Source organism: Chrysemys picta, chromosome 3 (assembly GCF_011386835.1).
Source record: "Chrysemys picta bellii isolate R12L10 chromosome 3, ASM1138683v2, whole genome shotgun sequence".
Lineage (NCBI taxonomy): Eukaryota > Metazoa > Chordata > Testudines > Emydidae > Chrysemys > Chrysemys picta.
The window spans coordinates 127,393,174-127,416,551 of record NC_088793.1 but is presented as its reverse complement, the minus strand read 5'-3'; the positions used below and the strand labels follow the sequence as shown (position 1 = coordinate 127,416,551).

At 42.9% G+C, this 23,378-nt stretch overlaps 1 protein-coding gene across 2 annotated transcripts; it reads right to left on the bottom strand.

Moving 5' to 3' along the window:
- Positions 1-2,936: 2,936 nt before the first annotated feature.
- Positions 2,937-20,011, bottom strand: LOC135982406 (sulfotransferase 6B1-like). 2 transcript variants are annotated; one of them, XR_010599755.1, is made up of 8 exons: positions 19,810-20,011; positions 18,583-18,728; positions 15,276-15,365; positions 14,592-14,718; positions 9,027-9,121; positions 6,031-6,187; positions 4,857-5,046; positions 3,563-3,697 (listed from the first exon to the last, which is right to left on the bottom strand). XR_010599755.1 is itself a non-coding variant. In XM_065588951.1 (7 exons), exons 1-7 carry the CDS (start codon positions 20,009-20,011, stop codon positions 3,567-3,569), a joined length of 948 nt encoding a protein of 315 aa, XP_065445023.1. In that variant the 3' UTR covers positions 2,937-3,566. The 2 variants fall into 2 exon arrangements, 1 of the variants encoding a protein (XP_065445023.1); XM_065588951.1 differs by lacking the exon at positions 4,857-5,046 and having other exon boundaries at positions 2,937-3,697.
- Positions 20,012-23,378: the final 3,367 nt, after the last annotated feature.

The window sequence follows — 23,378 nt, the reverse complement described above, 5'->3', positions numbered from 1 at the left end:
GCGGAGTTGGGTGAGATAGGGCAACAGTAGGGGGGAAAGAGAGTAGTGGGGGAGAGAGGTTCTTCCAGGTGATATGTACTGGAGCAGTGTTGTAGTATTAGTCTGGGTCTGACTGATTACAATAGCATTGCATGAAGGAATGCAGTCTAAGCATGCTGAGAATCTGCTGTCACTGTAAAGAGAGCTGGAGAGTTGTGATCATTTACAAACATTCAGAGAAGTTTGGATCACTTGATCTATTTTTCTAGTGCATGTAATGCAACTGATCTGATAGAATTGTGGGGAACTGTTGCTTTAACAATGTTTTCTTCGTCCTCAGGCTTTGCAGCACACCTCATACTTTATCTTTGCTCCCAGCTTAGTTCTTCCTAGGCGTTCTTCAAACATTTTGTCCATTTCTTGGTCCTGATCTTCATTAAAAAGATTCTTCCAGTCGCTAACACCACCTATAAAGAAGCAACATTTATTGTGTTAGTATGAATAATATATATATACAAAAACTTTGAAAATGAAGAATTTAGCATTTCTATTTTTTTCTAAAGATCAGTCATTTTGATCACTTTCGCTAACTGGAGTGTGTTGCTATGATTTTTAAACACAAGGCCTGATTCAGTGTTACTTCAGTGTAATTCTACTGATGTCAGTGGAATTATTCCAGTGTAAAACTGCTATAATAGAGTCCATCTCATTAAGCTTCACTGACTAATACAGTATAGCACATAAAAAGGAAAATGTACCTCATTTAAGGAAATAAAGTAGTTACTAGGACTTTATGCAGTACAGTTTTGTGAGGCAGCATTGAGCAAATAAAGGGGAATTACCTGTCTGAATTCCCCTTAGCAGATGACTGTGAGACTGGTATTCACAGCAGCAGCATCAGTGTAGTATGCCCTCCCAAGAGAAGGGACAAGAATCATAGAATCATGGAACTGGAAGGAATGCTGAAAGGTCTTCTACTCCAGTCCCCTGCACTCATGGCAGGACTAAGTATTATCTAGACCATCCCCAACAGGTGTTTGTCTAAGCTGCTCTTAAAACCCTCCAATGACAGAGATTCCATAATCTCCCTAGGCTATTTATTCCAATGATTAACTACATGGGAGGAGTTTTTCCTAATGTCCAGCCTCAACCTCCATTGCTTCCATTTAATCCTATTGCTTCTTGTCCTATCTTCGGAGGTTAATGAGAACAATTATTCTCCCTCCTCCTTGTAACAACCTTTTATGTACTTGAAAACTGCTATCATGTCCTCCCTCAGTCTTCTCTTTTCCAGACTAAACAAACCCAGTTTTTTCAATCTTCCCTCAAAAGTCATGTTTTCTAGACTTTTAATCATTTTTGTTTTTCTCCTCTGGACTTTCTCCAATTTGTCCACATCTTTCCTGAAATGTGGCGCCCAGAACTGGACACAGAACTCCAGCTCAGAGGAGACCAGAATAATTACTTTTCGTGTCTTGTTTACAACACTCCTGCTAATACATCCCAGAATGATGTTTGCTTTTTTTGCAACAGTGTTACACTGTTGACTCATATTTAGCTTGTAATCCACTATGACCCCCAGACCCCTTTCCACAGTACTCCTTCCTAGGCAGTCATTTCCCATTTTGTATGTGTGCAACAGATTGTTCCTTCTTAAGTAGAGTACTTTGAATCATAGAATATCAGGGTTGGAAGAGACCTCAAGAGGTCATCTAGTCCAATCCCCTGCTCAAAGCAGGACCAATCCCCAACTAAATCATCCCAGCCAGGATGTCCTTATTGAATTGCATCCTATTTACTGCAGACCATTTCTCCAGTTTGTCCAGATCATTTTGAATTTTAATCCTATCCTCCCTTCACCACACACCTAGCACCTTTAGGAGCAGGGTAGAGCAATCTCCATCTCACTTCCTCCTGTGCTCTTCCTTCTTGTGCCTATTTGTGGGTTTGGGTTAATGGCTTCATTGGCTTTTCTGCCCAGCCCCACCCACTAATTCAGCACAGGTCTGCCTTGTCAGCTCCAATCTGCTATGCCTGATTGCAGCTGCTGTGAACAGAGTGGTTACTCATGGGTTCCTACTTAGCGCTCTGTCACACAAGGCAATAAAAATGTATCCCCCAACATTCTTTGGAGAGATCTGCCTCAAAATCCTTACCTACCAGTAAAGGGAGAGGGGAGTTCCAGTTCACTCTCTTCATAGATCTATAGCCTTCGGCCTATCTAGAGCCTTATAAACTCTAGATTGCTCCTGTAAGACTATGTCCTCCTTGTCCTCAGTGATTTTTATAAAAATGATACATGTTCCCAAAATAAGTCACTTATTAAAGAAGATTGTCTGAAATTTTGAAGATCCTTCTATTAACCTCTGTCATTTTTCTGATAAAATAAAATGAAAAAAGCATAATGAATCTGGGTTACAAATTCCATATTTTCAAATTTAGTCTACACATTGAATAATTGGCATAGGTAGAAAAAGGAACAGTACTTTTTCCAGTCATGAAAGCTGAGAAGAACTCATCCCAGGTCTCATAAGAGGGAAGTGGAGACATGACATTGGTAAAATGGTAAAAAGATTTTGAACAAGCACTAGTATCTAGAAAATTAATACATATTTCTGGAGCTAGACCTAGCAAAATGGCAGTATCAGAAAAATAATATTTAATTACAATATTGATAATTTCTTGGACCTCATATATTAGGCACATAAGTAACAATTTTATCCTAGATGCAAAGGATGCAATTCTTTCATTATTCCTCCTCATTAGATTTTGCAGATTACTGGCTAAATTCACTTGTGTGCTTGTCCTGAACTTCTTGGAGTCTCCAGTAATTAAAGATTCATCTTCTATTAAAGATTGTGTCATGTGATAAAACCTCCAGGAATATGTCCAAACGAAACTGGCAACCCTAACGAGGCTTCCGACATACCCCCTCTGTCTGATTGAGACAAGATAAACCAATTAATAACAATTTAATACACTTATCAAATGAAAGATATAAAAGGACACATACAAATAATGAATGCAAGCAGAAAAACAGAAACAGAAAAGCTGCCTGGATAACAGTTATCCTGGAGGGAATCAGCCTCTTCCACCAGAAGATAGCCAGATTCAAGTCATTGTCAATGTTAATGGCAAAAACTAATCTATTTGATGGAATTTCTATCGCTTTCGGACACGTGGATCATCTGGACACTCTCAGCCTAATTCTGCACTGACTTGCATCAAATGCAACCCCCAGGAACTTCATGGGATTTCTCAGTGCAGAATTGGCTCTCCGATTAAATTGTTTTTGATAGAATGGTTAAATAACTGATGGTGCTTCTGGCTGATACCGTAGATGATAATGAAGTCTACAGCTCCTTTCTAAGGCAGTGCCATACAATGGGCATATGCATACTTAAAAGATCTATTAAGCATGGTGAGGTATCACATTTAAAGCACACATCTGTCATAAATTACTGGTATTAAGGACTAGAACATGATGATTTACACTTGGATACACAGAAATTTAGATGATTTTTCCAGTGTACAAAAACAAGTGAACAGATCATACTAAGGAAAACAGATGCATTAGGTTCTGCTCTTTAGGCCTTGCAATACAACCCATATTTCATCTTTTCTCCCAGTTTAGTTCCGGCTAAACACTCTTCAAATTTTCTGTCCATTTCTTTATTTTGAGCTTCAGAAAAATGGTCCTTCCAATCACCAATAATTCCTGCAAATATTAAAAATATATAATCATTTGTTAGAGAGAAAGGATCATCACTCCTTAGTTGAAGTTGTAACTAGCTTTCCATTGCAAGGCTGATTTTTGCACATCACAACCTTCTTTCCCCCATCTATATCCCTAAGAATTGATCTTTTCTTCTTGCGACTCTACATCTAAAGTTTGTGACTACAGGAGAATTCTTTCAGCAATCTATGAGGTGAATTGGAGAAGCCATTTCTAAGATGTAGGATTTTTTAAAAATACAGGTAAAGTTCTTGGTATATTTTATTGATTTGGTCATACCCTATCTCAGAAATAACTGGCCCCAGAAACATTGATTTTGTTATATTCAAGAGTCATTACACCAGATCTGATTTGGCCCCAAGTCTGTAGCTTTTTTTCTTGATAAGATGGTATTCAAACTAAGCATGTGTCTTGTTAGATGTGGTGCTTATTCTTAAATAAATGTAGGGGAAGACATCAGATTCTCCATGCACACTCCACCATTAGCAGCTCTGTTCTTCTGTGCCAGCCTCAGCCTGTGGCAGCCAGAGATCCTAACTCAGGGCCTGATAAGGCCCCATGATTCATAACCCACAGAGGGGAACTTCCACACATGAATCTGATGTATTCTCTGTGGAAGGTGGGGTGAACCGTCTTCACATCATCTTCCCCTTTCTCTAGAGCCTATCTGATCCACACATCAGGAGAGGTGGGCCAGTGATGAGGCTGAGGGAAAGACAGACGTGGTCTCCCCACCAATGGACGGGATTCAGTGAAATCCCAATGAAAGATAATAGAGCCTGTAGCGGGGCGGCCTGGCTTCCAGGCGCCCCAGGAAGCGATGAGCCAGAACAGCCGCCAGAGTGGGCGGAGCCACCGCAGCCTGTCCCCACCCCCCGGAAGTCAAGGGGCGGGACAGGAAGTATAAAGGCCAGGCCCCAGCGCTCAGTAGCTGGCCGGCAGCGGGAGAGGACAGACGCTGGTGCCCGAGCTCCCGCGGACCTGAGCCTGCCGAGAGCCCAGTACCCTGAGGAGGACTGGCCGAGCCTGCTGAGAGCCCGGTACCCTGAGGAGGACTGGCCGAGCCTGCCGAGAGCCCGGTACCCTGAGGAGCGGTCTGAGCTTCCCCCCGCCGAGGGCCCAGAGGGAGCGACAGACCTACCTGGTGCTCGGGGCCCGGAGGAGCCCATGATCTGCGACCCAGCAGACGGAACTCAGGAGGAGCAGGTACCCATGGAGGAGGAGATGGGAAGTGGCCCGGGGATAGCAGACCCCGAACCCATGTCAGTGTGTTGCGGTCAGGATCCCCACTGACCGTGCGGCAGACAGACTGCTGCGGATAGGGCCCCGGGCTGGAACACAGTGGAGTGGGTGGGCCTGTGTTCCCCCCTGCCACCCCGCGCCGGGTGGCAGTCTCTCCTCCTCCTCCTTGTCCAAGGGGCCTGGGCCCCTGACTGACTATTGGTGTGCTGCCCCGCCCTGACCCACGGCCGGATCTGTTAATTGTGTGCTCAGTCCCTGCATAAGGGCCTGAGCTCTGAACTGTTAATTGTGTGCTCAGTCCCTGCATAAGGGCCTGAGCTCTGAACTGTCAATTGTGTGCTTAGCCCCTACCCAAAGGTCGGGGCCCTAACTGTTATTCGCTTTGTAGCGGGGCGGCCTGACTTTCAGGTGCCCCAGGAAGGGACGAGCCCCACCCCGGAACTACTACAGAGCCCCATGCTAATGTGAGCTACAGGTAACTCCACTGTATCTTGGAGTACTTCCTGAGCTAACCAGTGGCAGTGCCAGAGTCATTGCTGCAGCAATTGTATTAGGTGATTTCAACTTCTGCGCTGATTGTGGCGCTTCTATGTTAGCTCAAGTTTCCACAGCCACCAATAACAGACATAGAACTAGCCCAGGGACAGTCTGGCTGAACACCTATAGTTGGATGCATTCTGAATTTTGTCTTTGGCCTGGGATTGGAGGTGGCTGTTACATGCTCATCACAGTGAGGGTTATCATTGCTACTCTAGTGAAATCAGAGAGGTCTTTCTCTGGCCATCCGCCCAGCAATAAAAGGTTCCTGGATACTATCCCAGCAAGACAGATGTCCTGAGCCACTAACCCTTGCAGAGGACTGTGCCTTCACATCACACCAGCAAGCTAGAGTTGCCAAGCCTGTGATGTCACAGAGGGCCAGGCTTTTACAACAGCTCTAAAAGATGGGATGCTAGAGCCAAGACCTCATCAGAACCTGCGCCTGCAGTTCACCCAGCCAGCTAGAGGTGCTGTGCCAATGACTTCACTGCAAGAGACTGGTGATCATTTATAGGGAGTTTTCAGAAATTTACCTTTACGGAAGAGAATTTTCCCAAATGCTCCATGAGTTTTGGAGGATTTCTCTTTCATAGCTTTGAAGCTGCTCTTCTCTGCAACAGTCTGAATCTCTTCCTCACTCAGGGAGAACCCAAAGAAGTCAGCTATTTTTTTCAGTCCTAAAGTCTGATTCTGAAAAAAAGGAAGATAAGAATGAATATTATTGAAATAATATTCCATTTGGATATCACCTGTGGAGTGATTATAAGAGTATCTCTGCAGGGTTTGTACTTTCACAGAGCAGAATTACTGTGAAAAATCTGCAACTACTTCCTTTTGCATCACTGAGGAAATCTAAGAGGTGTAACTTCCAGGCAGGTTCTGTACAGCGGGCCTTGTCCTGAACTCCTTACTCATGGAAGTAGGATACTTTGTCTAAATGAAGAGTGGGCTCTATACTTTTTATATGTGGCTGTGCATACAAGTGAGTAAGAATAATACCTAGAGCTTTTGAGCACATAATTGAGTCCAGAAAATTTATACCTGTTAGTTTTCATACGCTTCAGGTGTGCTGAAGCAAAAAGCATTGCTAAGAAATGTGCAAATAAGGACATGCCTGAATAAGGAATTCTGTACTCTTCACACACCAAGTGACGGTGCATTTTGAGAGATACAATAGTGAGCAGAAAGAGCTGTTCTAGGGGGATTTGACAATAGTGGACCTAAAAATAATAAGAGGAAAACTAGGAGAATAAAATAAGATAATAAAATAATTCAGCCCCTCAGGACAAACCAGGAAACAGAATTTCCATCCCACCAAAAAAATGGAATTTGCAGGACTTTTAATCAAAAATGAGGATGAAAGGCCAAAAATTGAACTTCTGCAATATTTTTTTTCAGACATGCTGAAATGTTCCTATTGTGGAAAGGTTGTGGTGTTTCCAAAATGAAATATGATTTCTGGGATATCCAGCAGATCACCTATCTGGCAGGCAGCCAAGGAGCGCAATAGCCCAGGGAGCTAGGGAGTCAGCTGCTCAGGGAGCCTAGGAGCACACCAGTCTATTCATGAAGCAGGCATCCCTGGAAGCCAGCCACCCAGACTCCTGGCCAGAGGCAATTATGGTTTTGTGGGGTCCTGGGCCACAGCAAGTGGGATCCCCTCCCCATCCCTTCCACCTGCAGACCTCCCACTTCCCTCCCAGCAGTCCTGCTGGGGAAATGGGGTTGGGGTATGGGGGCTTGCCCCACCCTGCTTGGCACTCCTGCACTGGTACCCCAGCCTGGTCTGCCCACCCGGTGCTCCTGCCAGGATCGGGCAAGCCCCCACACCCACATTCCACTCCCGAGCAGGAGCACCACGCAGGCAGAGCAGGTTGGGGGACCCATTTTTCCAAGGGCCTCCAATTAGTCGGGGCCCCTGGACATGGGCCCCATTGGCCCAGTGGCTAATCCGCCACTGCTGGTAGTTAGGGAACTGGTGAGCCTGGAAGCCCAGCTCTGCAACTGCTCACCAGATGGGCTGCCAAGGAGCCTGGCTGCTGAGGAACAAGGAGCCTGAGAGCTTGGGACAACCCCAGTTCCACCACTGAGGCTGCCAAGAAGCATGGGAATAGAGAGATGGACAGGAGGGGGAAGCTAGCAGGAAAGCAGGCAGGGTGGCCAGTAGGTTGGCCTGCCTGGTTTCCATGTAAAGTGTTAAAGCAATCTACATGTAGCGTCCATAGAATCAGCATTTTCTGTTGGAAAGCTGACAATCTCTTAGAGAAAAAGAGAGAGAGAGAGATTGTATTAAGATTTTTCTAAATAGATTTAGTGTGGGGCCAAGGTACCACACTGCAGGCACTGAAGAAATTAGATCACCCTGTTTTTATTTTATTGTTTAAATAATCTCCCAAACACCTTGTCCAATTTGCAGCAACCTTTCCAGGAAAAAATCTACCCTTTATCTGCCCTTTATCACAGCTGTGAAATTTCAGGTGAATTCATTTCACTTTAGCAAGGTTGGGTATCGGGATCATAATCAGACTGCAAACTGAACATGGTTTTTCCACTTAACCTATTATACAAGTGGTTAGCATTTCCCCATGGTCACTCTCCATATGCTTTGTGGTAGCTGGGCATAATAGGAAGGCAAGCTAAAGACAGCCTTGATTTACAAATGGAAATTGTTGTTAGACGGCTTTGTGGATTTTGTCAGTGCTTCACACACTTCATGTTACTGCAATTTAGGTTTTAATTCAATATGTAGAATACAAACCCATCCAGCTCACTCATGTGTGAGATTTGGAGAAGTCCACATTGGTTACATATGGGCATATCTTATTGTCCTCCATTTTGGCAAAAATTCCCACTAAAGACAATTAAAGTTTTGACTGAGCGAGGGCTGAAAAACTTTTATTGTGAAGATGTTTTATCTGAGTTTCAGAGATGCAGCGCACCCACCCCCCAGCGAAACCAGTGGGAACTGTTGATGTTCAGTATTTTTGAATATTAAGCCACTGGCTCATGTTGACAGTATATATTAAAAAAATCTTACGGCTAAATGAAGGCCTGGTGTAAGTGGGTGCAAATCCATGGAAAGATAACTGTGTTACACCTGCTTACAGCAAGGCTGATGTTGGCTCTTAGTAATCATTTCCCCATGAGGTGGATACTATTAGATGTAGGCCTTATTCATTCCAAAGTCTCTTTGTTCCTAGATTCAAGTTTCTTGGCACGTTGGCGGTCACAGAGGGTGAAATTCCACCCTACACAGAGGTCTTGAACTAGGACTATAGGACATTTGCATACCATTTATTTCATCATAGGGATTAAGTAGAGCTGATTTTAAAATTTCCACTGAAACATGAGGTTTTTTTATAAAATGTGGCTTTTTGATTAAATTTTCATGAAAATTTCTGTTTTGTTGGTTTCTGTCAAAAACAAAACGAATTGTATAGGCCTTGCATGGGCTTAGTAGCTGTGTTATCATTAGTTATGCACTATTTCAGTATGAAGTAAAGATTCCTTTAAACAACATTAACCTCACCTCTTTCAGCTCCTCATAGGTTATCGCCATAACATTTTCATCATCCATATGCTTGTTCCATTCAACTAAATAATCAAAATAGGAGCCCCAACACACTGGAGAAAAAAAACCCAGAAAATCAGAATGATTCAGTAATAATGAGGTAAAGATGAATTGAGACAAGGAATGTGGACTCCTTTTATAGGCTTAGGCTGACTTCATGGTGTCAGACAGGGTTTTGAGGTGAGGACTACACTAACACATTTTGCCACTGCTCTTCTGAATAGGAACAATAAGTGTTCCTTCCATCTGACAGCTAGTACTGGCCACTAATGGAAGAGCACACATCTGGTAGGTGAGTAATTCTTAACCTGGGGTGCACGCACCCCCTGGGGGTGCGAGATGCCCTTTCTGGGGGTGTGAGACATGCCAGATTTTTTTAGAAGGTAAATCATTGAAAACACAAATTAAGCACAGGCATGTAAGTACAACTACTTTGTTTCATCAAATCTATGTATTTATTAACATTATACGTTTTAAGGGATGCGAGAAGGGTGATAAGGGATGTGAGAACATATTTTGAGAACCAAAGGGGTGCAGGCTGCAGTAAAGGTTAAGAACCACTGTACTATATGGAAAGGACTAAACACCCTCTTAACCACTTTAGGGACATAGCATAGAAGCTTTCCAGCCAGCTGAACATTCCAGCGCACTCCTGTTTGCCATGGAGACATCCTGTCTGATTGCTGGCTGGGTCGGAAAGGGGGCTCTCCTTTGCACTGTTCCCTATCACTGAACCAAAAAATCCAAAAAAGAATCTGGCTTGAATTGAACCAAAAACAATGTTTAATTTTTTATTTATTTTTTTGCTGAATCAAAGAAGTAGAAAAAAATAGTTTAAAATCAACCAAAATGTTTCACTTGACTCCAAACAAATTTTATTTTGAGTTATTCATTTTGATCCAGCCGTTTTGGATTCTTTTCACCCTTTTTGTAGTCTTTTCTTTAACTGACCAAATTTGAAAGTGAAATGCGATTTTGAATAGAAAAGTTTAACAAAATATTTCAAACTGAAACAATCAAAATGAAATGATTCAGAATGATTGAAACAAAATGTTTCCTTTGTTTAGAAATTTTATTTCCAAACAAAACTATTTACCAAATTCAGCCAGAAGTCAGCAAATACTTTTGACTCCCAAAAAACAATTAGTTGAAAACATTTTGCTCACCTCTATTCCCTTCTTTATGCACTAGTGGAAAGAATTTTAGCCTTCTACCCACTAAATGAATTCAGCTTATGCATAGATTAGCAGAAAAAAAAAGTATAGGGGGAAGTTGTTTTGAGTTGGAATATTGGGTTTGGATTTCTAGGCCAGCATGCTTATACCTATTGTGACAAAGCTCTGTCCTTGTCTCCGTGGGTCCCGCGTTTCCTGGCAGATTTTGCTAGCCTCAGAGGCTCACTGTGACCCTCTACATAGCCCTTATCTCTAGAGGCAAGGGTCACAGCCTACTGGGCCATTTTCATCATAAGCCAGCAAGGGAGGTGAGGAAAAGCTATCCTCCCTTGCACCATCTCTGTTGTCTCCCAGTCTGGGTGATTAATTAGGGGGGCAAAGAGGGGAGCCCAGGCCCATCCTCTACTCCAGGCTCCAGCCCAGGGACCCTAATAGTATCAGCTATGGTAGCTGACTTTTTAGAAACAGGATGTGTACAATTCCCTGGGCTACTTCCCCACAGCAGCCCCCCACTTCCTCAAGATCCACTTCACCCTTACCTCAAGGCTTCCTTCCTTGTGCCTGATATGGTGTGTACTCCTAAGCCTCTCCAACAGCCCAACTTCCTCCTACAGCTCCTGACATGTACACCCACCTGACTAACTGGGAGGCTTTTAACTAGTTTCAGCCAGCCCCTGATTGGCTTCAGGTATCCCAATCAACCTAGTGTCCTCCCTGCCTTCCGGAAAGATCTTAATTGGCCCCAGGTGTCTTGATTAACCTGGAGCAACTGCCATTTGGTTACCATGGTAACACGGATTTGTTTAGCCTGGGGCTAACATACCTGTTTCTCACTACTTTCCTATAGCCATCTGGCCTTGCCCCATCACATAACCCCCCTCCCCCTCTGCTCAACACCATAGAGTTCAGCAACTTGGGACCCCAGGCATTGCTGTGGTGGCATCCAGCCCTGTGCAGTATGCTGAACTGGAATGGTTGAAGGGATAAGAACCACCTGGTGACCCTCGTGTTCTTTTCCTTATTCTGCTGCATTTACTGGAGGGGTGCATGGTCCATCACAAGAGTAAATTGCCGACCTAAGATGTAATAACACAATGTCTCCATAGCCCATTTGACAGCAAGACATTCTCTCTCGACTATTGCGTACTTTTGTTCTCTTAGGAGCAGTTCTCTGCTTAGGTAGAGGATCGGGTGTTCTTCTTCTCCAACCATTTGTGACCGAACCGCCCCCAACCCCAACTCAGAAGCATGTGTTTGTAAAATAAATTCCTTGTTAAAGTCCAGGGCTATGAGTATGGGGTCATTACAGAGGGCCGTCCAAAGGTCTATGAATGCCCCCTCTGCTGCATCGGTCCACTTCACCATGTCTGGACCTTGGGCCTTCACCAGGTCCGTTAGGGGACTTGTCCTAGTGGTGAAGTGGGGAATAAAACGTCTGTAATAGCCTACCATGCCTAGGAACGCACGGGCCTGCTTCTTTCGGGCTGGCCGGGGCCAGCTTTGAATCGCCTCTCGCTTATTCGTTTGGGGCTTCACTATGCCCCTTCCTACAATATATCTGCTAGCCCTATGGCACATTTAGCAGGATTAGCGGCAGGGGCGGCTCTAGGCACCAGCAAAGCAAGCAGGTGCTTGGGGCAGCCCATTTGCAGGGGCGGCAGGGATCCAGCATGGGAGCTGAGAACCAACGGGGCCCTGGGAGCTGTAGTTCCTTGGTTAGTTCCCTGCCTATAGAGTCAGCCCTGGAGCAGGGAAAGAACTACATTTCCCAGCATTCCCTTGGCCACTATCAACAGGAAAGGGAGGGGGAGGAAGTGAGGTAGCTGAAACCTCATGCTACAGCTTGCTGTGAATGGAGAGCTCACTGCTAGAGCGGGGTGGCCCTGGGAACAAGTGTGCCTAAGGAGTAGAAGGCTTTGGCCCAGCTATTCCCTTCTGAAGACATCCCCAGACTGAATTAGGGATACTGGTGTGACCTCACCTTGCAGCCCCCAAAGAAAAATTGGATGGACTAAATGGACAGTGCCCCTCTCTATCTGAAGCCTAGCAAGGGAGGTACGTGGATCCCACTAGAATTTAAAATGAAAAGTAAGGGAGGGGAGGCTCTGGACCTGGGCAGCTTTAGATACAGAACCAGGCACGTAGGAGGATTTCCACGTCTGAGCCATGGAAGCAGAAATTGACTTTTCCTTTCCAGATTTAGCTAATATTCAGAAAGGGAATCTAGCACCTACCCTCCAGATTTGAACACCTCAAAATTCAGGAGTGCTCAAGCTCAATTCGGGCAGCTGTTACTTCATTTCTCCCAAATCAAATATACTGATCCACTGTAACTTGCTGTAGAAAAGGTAGGATAAAATTGAGCAAGAAATGCTCCCCAGTGGTTATTAGGACTGGAATGGCTATTTTCAACAGCCATTGCCTTTTTTTTTTTTTTTTTTTTTTTTTTAGTTTTAGTTGTTTAAAAGGAAGACAGTGATATTGCATTGGCAAATTCCCCATAGAAACAAAGAGTGGAACAAAAGAATAATAAAGGCACCTTAACTTTTCCTCATTTATGGAGGACAGTCTTATAATATGCATCCAGATATCCTCCAATCACACAAGCTGAAAACTGTTCCACTTTACTAGAGTTCTGTAACCATATGGGAGCCAATCCTGTCTGTGTTCTGTGCACATCTAAAATTCCTGCTCAATGACCCGCCCTGGGAGTGAGTTACCAGTGACCCATGGCTGGGGCGGAAGGAGGGTACAGTTGGCGGGGGAGAGCCCAGGGCTGAGGTGGCAGAGGGTGCAGGTGGAGGGAGGAGAGCCCAGGGCTAGGGCGGGGTTTGTGGGTGGGGGGGCACTGGTGGGGGAGCAGGTGCGCGGGGAGAGCCCGGGGCTGGAGTGGCAGGTGGGGGGAGAGCCCAGGGCTGGGGCAGCGGTGGGTTCGGGGGGGGGAGGCCCAGAGCTGGGGCATCAGGGAGATGCGGGGGGTAGCCCAGGGCTGGGGTGGGGGGCAGCCAAACATTTTTTTGCTTGGGGCGGCAAAAAACCTAGAGCCAGCCCTGATTAGCGGTGAGGCCAGCCCGCCTTATGGTGCGCGGTACTGCCTCAACTTTCTCCAAGTGGGTTCCCCAGTCTGGCGTATGGATGACGACATCATCTAGGTACGCAGCTGCATAACTAGTATGGGGGCACAGCTGCTTATCCATGAGGTGCTGGAATGTGGTCGGGGTCTCATGTAACCCGAAAGGGAGGACGGTGTACTCGAATAGCCCATCCGGGGTGGAGAACACTGTCTTTCCTTTAGCTTCTTTAGTCAGGGGAATCTGCCGATACCCTTTTGTCAGATCTAGTTAGTCAAGAATTGGGCACTACCCAGTCGATCAACCAGTTCGTCGATGCGTGATATGGGATATGCATTGAATTGGGATATTTCATTCAGTTGGCAAAAGTCATTACAGAATCTCGTAGTACCGTCAGATTTAGGCACTAGAATGATTGGACTGGACCAGTGACTGTACGATTCTTCAATAACCCCTAATTCCAACATTTTCTTTACTTCGGCCTTGATTTCTTCTCTTTTGGCTGCTGAGATACGGTAGGGTCTCAATGTTACCTTGGCTCCAGTGATCGTGCAGATATGGTGATAGGTCTCAGTTGTCCGCCCCGGTTTTGTAGAGAACACATCTCGGTCACGATTAATCACATCGGTTGCCTCAATCTTTTGGATCGGCGTCAAGTTCGGTGATATCCTCACTTGCTCATGTAAGTTATCTTCCTGGGGAAGGGTCTCCCGAGTGACTAAGCATGCCTCTTGATCGTGCCAAGGGTCCTCCCTGCCTTCTGGAAAGATCTTAATTGGCCTCAGGTGTCTTGATTAACCTGGAGCAACTGCCATTTAGTTACCCTGGTAACAGGGATTTGTTTAGCCTGGGGCTAACATACCTGTTTCTCATTACTTTCCTATAGCCATTTGGCCTTACCCTGTCACACTATTTTAATAAGTACTGTATTAGCATAGTCGGTACTATAACCCATATTTAATTTCCTAAATCTGTGTTTCAGACTATATAAAGTTCAGGGTAATGGTGGTCAAGCCGTAAGAGCTTACATGACTTACTCAAGGTCACAGAGGGAATCTGTGTCAGCAAATGAATTCTCTTGATTTCAGAGGTCACAGGCTGATTTCAGTTACATCATTTATAAATCTAGAATAACTCTAAGACCATGAAGTTCTTCCTGAATTATAACATTACAACTGAGATCAGAATCTGCCCTACGTCTTCCTGAATCCCAGTGCCCAGTTTTGTCAATCCATTAATTAATCAGAATAGCTAAAAAACAGAAAAACAGTGTGTACATTTTCCATGCATAAAAGCTGTAAAATACTCATCCCATGAGCCGAAGGAGGGAAGTGTAGGTATATTGTTGTAAAAATGGAAGTAAGATACAGCGGTGTCTTTTAGATTTCGAACCAGCAGCAGTATCTAAAAAAATATAAGTAAATGAGTTATTTGTTTAACGCTTGACAGTCAATACAAAGAAGTTTGTACTTTTCCTAGCACAATGAGATCCTGGTCTATGACTAGGGCTCTTGGCGCTACGGTAATACAAATAATTAATAATAATTAAGTAAGAAAAAGTTTATATTTGTTTAACAATCACAGCATCAGTAGAATCAGTTTAATTAATTTTACCTTATTTGAAAAATAAGGAATGGCTAAGCTCATTAGCAGGATATTTCTGCTGAAATGATAGCAGAGAAACAGTAAACATTTAAATTGTCAGCATTAGGTTTCAGTGTTCATGCACCATGTAGACAAATGGGGCCAGTTTACTCCCAATCTAAAGCTTTCAGTTGTTTGCTGTCCCAGTACATAACACTGTATCAGTTCACATCCAGAAATCTTATCTTCACGACCATAAAACCTAGATGGAATCATAGAAAACACAAAGCCCTGCATACAACATAGAGGAAATCCAAACGGGTCTGAAAATGCCATTACAGTGGGTATTTTCTACAATACTGTAAATGAGGACTCACCTTGGCCATGCTATTGAAAACAGATTTCGGCAGGACTTGAGGAAGGAGATGTGTTATTATGATTCTTCTGACAGGTAATTCCTTCATCCTCTTTAAATAAAATTGGAAAGAAACATAGAATTAAATAGCCTCTTAAATAGAATGTTATCTTTTTGAGAATTATTTGTTTTAAAAAATTAGACTTAGCAGGAAATAATATTTCTTTCCTGCCAATCCAGAGGGTGACTATTTCACTACCATTAATATACAGCAGAATCTAAGACAAATTAGCATTAATTTTTCCATGTTCTTCTTGAATCTCTCATTTCTTTCAAACTTTGACTACCATGCTCCCAATTATTAATGTTCCTCTAATGCCCTCTAGTGAATGTAGTCCCACGTATACTGTGCAAGACCCAGTTCTAACAGTATTTCCTGCCTGACTAGAAATAGGGGGCCTGTTTTTTGAGATGTCCAGCTGAATCTAGGCAGAACCAGTGATACACTCATTATCTAACGGCAGACAAAAAGCACTTCTGTTCTCCAAAACTCTTACATGTTCAGATAAACAGAACTAGCAAACCTCTCTGCAATAGCATCCTCTAGTGACTCCCAGAAAGGATGCATTTACTGATATCTCAAGGGTGGCTTTGTGGCCAAGCAGATGGATAGAGCACTAGACTGGTACTCAGGAGACCTGGGTGTTTTTACACAAGTAATTTCTCCATTCTGTGCCTCAGTTTCACCTTCTGTAAAATGGGGATAATGATACTTACCTCCTTTGTAAAGTGCTTTGAGATCTGCTGATTAAAAAAAGCTATATAGGGCATGGTATTATTATGTGTGACTAATGAATATCTTTCTACAGTTCCAAAAAGGACTGTTCACCATGTCACAAAAATCAGCATCAGAGCTCTGTCTAATTGTCCTTAGAGATGGGAAATCCAGATCAAATAGAATAAAAGCCAACCTAAACTGTGAACCAAACCCTTTTTTTTCCAGTTTGATAAAATGAAATCCAAGGGGTGGCTAACACATGATACTGTGAGTCAGGAGTCCTGGGTTCTCCCTTTCTGGCTCTGTCACAGATTTCCCATACTAGCCCTTTGCGATCAAGGAGAGACAATGTAGCAGTGGGAGGAGGAGCATTACTTGAAGACTAGTGAGCTGATGTTGGGAGTGTTTTGGATGGATGAGAGAAGGAAACGTGGAGAAGGATGGAATATGGGAAACGGGGAAAGCTGAAGGGGGAAAGAAGTGGATTTTTTCAAAACAATTCAGATTTTTTCTGAATGAGCATCTAATGGACCTGGAGACAGGATGATGTCCCCGCTACTACAGCAGAGCCTTCTAGGTCAGGCTTTGAGATGCATTGACAGGACAGCATTAAGCGGTTTGCATTGCTTGTGTTATGAGAGCTATTTGGCTAAACAGAGGGCCCTCTGAAATCTCAGGCAATAAAATCACTTACTTAAAAAATGATAAAATAAAAGCATACACAAGTGCTGTCTACAGGGCGCGTATATGACATATCAATCAGCTGTTCAGCAGCTGTAGATTCCGTGAGCTTTGTACTGGTGTTAAAGGTTGTTCATCTAGGATTAATCATTTATCTCTTGAATTTTGGCTTCCCACCAGATTTATGGACCAGTCATGCTGCCAGCAGTAGGTACACGGATCCAGGAAGGCGTTCCAGAGGCAGGTCCAACCAGATAGTTGATATGGTCCCTCAGTTTTACCATATGTGTCCCTGAAAGTATCAGTGTTCCCTTCACACCCCTCCCTGCCCTCACTCTTGGGCAGATTACCACTGCTGTCTTCTGTGGGAGAGCTGTGCATGGGCCCAGGGTTAGCACCCTGCTGTGTTTGCCGCCTCAGTCTGCTCTTGTTTTTGGAGTAATTTGCTGCAATACTATGGACCTAACCTAAGTTCCCTCTAAGCTGCACGGCCGCTCAGCAGTACCACACACTTCAGGTGCCCCTCCCCACACTGCCGCACTGCTCCTGCCCTCTGTTTTGGAGCCCCTGGCCAGCTGCTCCCAGAGCCTCCTGCTTTCTGTGCAGAGTGTGTGTGTGGCGGGGGGAGCGGGATCACTGATGTCAGGGTATCCACCTCTCCTTCCCACCCCAGTACTCCATATCCACAGAGCAACAAGGGCACGACAGAGTTCAGAAGTGGGCTGGAGAGAACTTGCTGGTGGCTACTGGTGTCTGTCTCACACACCCACACTATGTATGTCTCTGTCTCACATATACACACACTTTGTCTTTCACACTCACCTCTCAACACATACTTGTGTTGTTGTTGTTGTTAGTTCTTGATCACTTTAAAAGAAGTATGTTATTTGAATTTTTGACTGGTCTATGCATTTCATAATTTATATTTCTCTCTTATGCTTAAGAGTCATGAGTTCTAAAATGCCTTAACTGTCCTGGCTGGAATAATTATCCCTATGGTAACTCTTTAAAGATATATATATTATATCTAGGCTTTTTGTTTCTACTGGTGGTGCACATCCACACATTGCCTTGATATGATGCACATAACAAAATTTATTCTACACATGGATGGAAAAAATTGGAGGGAACACTGGCCCTAACAGCATTCAGTGTTATCTAATGTCCTTTTCCTGCAACAGATGAATGCAATACCAAATCTTGATCTTGCCTCTCTGTGAGCATGAAGCCCTTCCACGCTCTATGGCCCATCTAGATCTGTGGAGCAGTGCAGAGATTGAAAGGGGAAAACCCTCAAGAGCAGCAGCCACAGAACTATTCCCTACTACCCTTTTCTCCGAAGGCAGAGTCTCAGTGCTCTCCCATTGCCTCCCTTAATAACTCTGAAATAAGGGGAGGGGGTCCCTCCAGCTGCGTGAAATCCTGGGAAACCATGGGGCAGAAAATAAGCCCTGGTGCTGACTGAACGATACAAAAGAAGCTGTCAGCAATCAGAATGGGAGACTCCCTGGAAAATGAAATGGAGGAGTAATAGAATCTTCCCTCAACCCCCAGTCCCATTGCTAATTGTCTGTTTTCTGGTGGAGGCTCTCAAATCTCTCCTCTGTATATAGTCAGCTCTATGGAGACAGTAGTAGTGCAAAGGAGAGAGCGACAGATCAGAATCTAAGGAAACCCAGTGGTGGGAAGGTCGTTTTCATGAATTCTCCACCCCTTGTCTGAACTTCCATGGTTTCCAGTCATGGACTGGCTAAGCAAATGCACTGCACCCTGATTGTGCTGACCTGATCACACCTTGGGGAAGGTAAGAGTCCTCCATAGCCTGTAAAATTCAACCATATTAACATTTCTAATATCATCCCATGCTGACCTTAAATTTCTCTGGATCCCCAAATTCTAGACGTGGAAATAGAGATAATTCATTTGTAATATTAATTCTCTCTTTAATTTCCTCCTCTGTATATTTTGCAGCTGTAGTTTCCAAGTCATTTAAGACTTGATCAAGCCAGTTAGTACCTGAAACAAGATAGAAACTGGTTTAAAGACTACGGAAGTGAAAATTGTCACAACAAGTGTTGAATGTATTTAGTTGCAAATACCTGTGTATGGTATCAATTACTGTGCAATAAAAAACATTAACATTCATGGATAATAGCTAGCTAAACTGAAATCTTACTTTGATACAGGAATATTTTTCTGTTGTTTATAACACAAGCTATGAGTGAACAGAAGTGTCATATGATTGGGCCAAATAATCTGTCAACAAACAGGAACAGTCCTGTTTGTGAAGCACATACTTCTTTGCGACTAACAATTTAGTTATAAATCACTAAATTAAAAATCATGTTCTCTGGGTGAATTCATGTCTCAGATAAATGCAGGCACCACCACTGTCACTGACTAGGCTCCTACTTGCCAATCCAGGGTAAGCCATTAGTAGTAGCTTGACCAAAAACCAAATATACAATAATGGTTTCTAAAAAGAAGAAATAAATTTGGGGGAAATGAACAGAAACACTTGTGATCACAGTTATGTGAAATCTGGATACCCTCATATCTCTGAGTCACATTGTGCTTTTTCTTCCATTTCAGCTGTGTAAATTTGGAATCATTCCATTGGCTTCAATTGAGTGTTTGCAGATGTACAACAGTGCAACTGACAGTAGAATTTGATCCAATTTTTCCATGTGAAACTTGCTCAATTAATAAGTGAAGGAATTGTTTTTCAAACCACCAGCTCTTCAAACTCAGTCAAATTGACAGTCAAGCTGTCTTCTTCTCAGCTCATTCATCATCACAATGCAAAATATTAGTAAAGGTTTGTCATCTGCATTGAATCAGATCTACAGTGAGACACACAGGAACATTTTCTCTACATTGATAAACACTGGACATACAGTTACTTAAAATGTAAATAGTCAAAGGGAGAAGAAAGTAATTGATGGTCATTAATGGACAAAATTATTCTTCTCACCTTATTCATCTGAACAATCCCTAATACAGTGTCAGTCATGTATGATCATTGCATTAAATACTGCCTAATCATTCATAACTACTGTATAACATTTCATTTTTGTAACAAACTAGCAATAGTCACCATTTTTTGGGTAAGTCGCTAGGATCACATCGTCACTCCTGGCTTCAAAAGAATCAAGAACTTGGAAAGTTTCAGGGCTGCATAAAGTACCAGGGTACAAAATTCCCTTATAGGAAGATAGCAGGTCTTCAGGGGCTGCCTTTTCACTATCAGCCAATATCTTATCCAGATATTCAACTACTGTCTTCCTGCTCTTATCCATGTTTGTGAAATGCTCTATTCAGAGAGACTGAAACACAGGCTGACTTTTAGCGAAATAATTGTGGTAGTGATATATGGTGTAATTTAATGGTAAATAACACTCCCTTGGGCATGAAGGTAAATGTTACTGATTAACTTGTAGTTTTTGAGATTGAAAGGGGCTGTGGCCTTGTGTACTGAGCTTTCTAGATATCTGGAACTATAAGTATTCTAGGGGAACACACACTGCACTTTACATTCAGCAGTTCCCACCTGAGTCAAGGGAAATAAAGTATATGAAGATATACCGATCTCATAGAGCTGGAAGGGACCCTGAAAGGTCATTGAGTCCAGCCCCCTGCCTTCACTAGCAAAACCAAGTACTGATTTTGCCCAAGATCCCTAATTGGCCCCTCTTAAGGATTGAGCTCTTAACCCTGGGTTTAGCAGGCTAATGCTCAAACCACTGAGCTATCAGATACTCACCAATTTTGAAAATCAGGCCATTTATTTACATAGCTATAATATGGATTCAGGAGCCTAATTTTAGGTATCCATTTGAAAACACAAAACCTTGCTCAGTATATTGTAGTTACACTACAGTTTTCTTATGCTGCATATATTCTTTTACATATGTCAGCAACATCTTTGGTGCAAGGCCAGAATACCTTCCTTTGGAGAGGCATTTACTTCATGAAGTAAGCTTTTTTCCTATGCAGTCTAAAATTGTATTTGGGGGAGGGATAGCTCAGTGGTTTGAGTATTGGACTGCTAAACTCAGGGTTGTGAGTTTAATACTTGAGAGGGCCACTTAGGGATCTGGGGCAAAATCAGTACTTGGTCCTGCTAGTGAAGGCAGGGGGCTGGACTCAATGACCTTTCAGGGTCCCTTCCAGCTCTAGGAGATGGGATATCTCTATTAATTTATTTATTTTTTTTGCATGAGCCATTTTGCAATACAAAGTGAGGTGCAATTTGTTGTCCACTCTCATGTATGTCTACACTGCAAGTGAAGGTGTGATTGTAGCACAGGTAGGCATACTCATGGTACCTTTAATCTAGCTAGTGCTGGAAACACAGTGTAGATGTGATGTCACAGGCTTCAGCACAGGTTAGCAACCAGCCTACAAACCCACTGGGAATCTTGGATATGTGCTGTGGTTGTTAGCCCATGCCAAAGCCTGTGCAGTCACATTTACACTGTTACCATTACCTGGGCTAGCTAAATTTAAGCTAGCATGAAGGTGCCTACCTGCGCTACAACCACACCTTCACTTGCAGTATAACCCAAAATCTCACGCCAAGGTCTATATCTTGGACTCCAACAGCTGGTTTGAAACTGCAGGGCACAGCAATTGTTAGTACAAGTATAGTCTGACACCCAATGGTTTTACAAAAACAATTAATGGATAAAATTAATGATCTAACTAAGTGATAATTGCTGGAGATCCAGTTCTTACTTACCTCACTCATGCCCTGAAGTCAGTGGTACTACTCACCTGAATAAGGCAAGTAGGATTTGTCCCCCAGGGGTGCTGGGTTTTTGGAGTTGTGTGAAAAAGCAGTGCGAGTCTGTGAAATAGTGTAAAGACTGTTTCTTAACTAATTTTGATTGTATTATAGCAGTCGCAATATCAATAGTTAAAGATGACACATAAATGTTTATAATGCTTGAGTCTGATTTCACACCAGTTTTATGCCGGTGTAAGGGTAGCTGTTTGAAATACAGCATAACAGGCAAGTTTGAACCAATGTTGCTATAGTGCCAATATTTCAACACCGGCCCAAAACAGACCTCACAATCTGATATAGCCATATCCCAAACTGTCACCCTCAACACCCAGCATTTCTCATTAGAGTCAAGGGAAGAGCACCTAGGTACTCAGCAATTTTGAATATCAGGCCTAATTTTCAGTGCCTAAATATGGACTTAAGAACCTAACTTTAGGCTCCTATTTTTAAAAAATCTTGGAAATTTTAAACTGAAGTGTTGTTATACTGCAATTTGGGTGAGTTCTGTTCCACTTTGCAACCCTAACTTCAAGTTAACAAAGTTTGTTTTTGTCTGTGAATAATAAAAGAAAACTTGTTTTTGAATAAAATTTAGTATATTGTTTAAAAATAAAGGAAGAAGTACATTTCCCTAATAGTATTAACATTATTTATATTATGCTAGTGCCGGTGTAAGGATAGCTGTTTGAAATGCAACATAACAGGCAAGTTTGAACTAATGTTGCTATAGTGCCGATATTTCAACACCAGCCCAAAACAGACCTCACAATCTGATATAGCCATATCCCAAACTGTCACCCTCAACACCCAGCATTTCTATTAGAGTCAAGGGAAAAGCATCTAGGTACTCAGCAATTTTGAATATCAGGCCTAATTTCCAGTGCCTAAATTTGGACTTAAGAACCTAACTTTAGGCTCTTATTTTCAAAAATCTTTGAAATTTTAAACTGCTGTGTTGTTATACTGCAGTTTGGGGGAGTTCTGTTCCACTTTGTAACCCTAACTTCAAGTTAACAAAGTTTGTTTGTTTTTGTCTGTGAGTAATAAAAGAAAGCTTGTTTTTGAATAAAATGTTGTATATTGTTTAAAAATAAAGGAAAACTACATTTCCCTAATAGTATTAATATTTATTATTTATATTATGCTAGTGCCTGTAGGCCCCAACCAAAATCAAGTCCCTGTATTGCTAGGTGCTGTATAAACAAAGGAAGAGACAGTTCAGTTCCTGCCCTGAAGAGCTTACAATGTAAATAGACAAGACAAACAAAGGATGGATGATAAAACAGAGGCTTAGCGAGAAGAAGTAACTTGCCAAAATTCACAAAGTAGGCCAGTGGCTGAGCTGGCAGTAGACCTGGGTCAACTGACTCCCAGGTTAGCACCCTAGCCAATAGACCTGAAGCAATAGCTAGCTTTTCATTAACAATGAGTTTCTGGCTGCAGGAATAATAGAGTTCATAGTCCAGTATTTTAAAAAATGACTGCCCAGAGCTAAAGGGCACATGTCAGCTTGTTAGCTTTGCTGAACTGAACAAAATACATCAGGCTTGATTATTCATTGCCTTGCCCTTTGTCTAGTACAGTATATCTATAAACTACTGTTGTTATTTTATAATACGTCATTAACATTTTGGTCCCAGGGCAGAATATTGTATATTTTATTGCTTATGGTGTTGACTTGCATTTTTGGCTTCTGTTCTGAAAGTCAGAGGCACTTGATAGGTTGGAATTGAACCACCCAAGCAACGCAGCTCAGCAACTACATTAGGTGTTTCTTCAGAAATCTCCCATCCAAATTCTTACCAGGCCTGAATCTGTTTAGCTTCAGAGAAACTGCTGAGGTCACAACCTATAGTGAAATAGCTGTAATTATTTCC

Bases quoted from the DNA above. Each gene is read 5' to 3' on its own strand.
- LOC135982406 (XM_065588951.1), bottom strand. From the start codon at position 20,011: ATGGATAAGAGCAGGAAGACAGTAGTTGAATATCTGGATAAGATATTG. The intron at 9,122-14,591 runs GTACACACTGTT...TTTTTTCTCCAG, and splicing joins AGCTTTTATGCATGGAAAAT to TGTGTTGGGGCTCCTATTTT. The intron at 3,698-6,030 runs GTAAATTTCTGA...TAATATTTGCAG, and splicing joins GAAAATTCTCTTCCGTAAAG to GAATTATTGGTGATTGGAAG.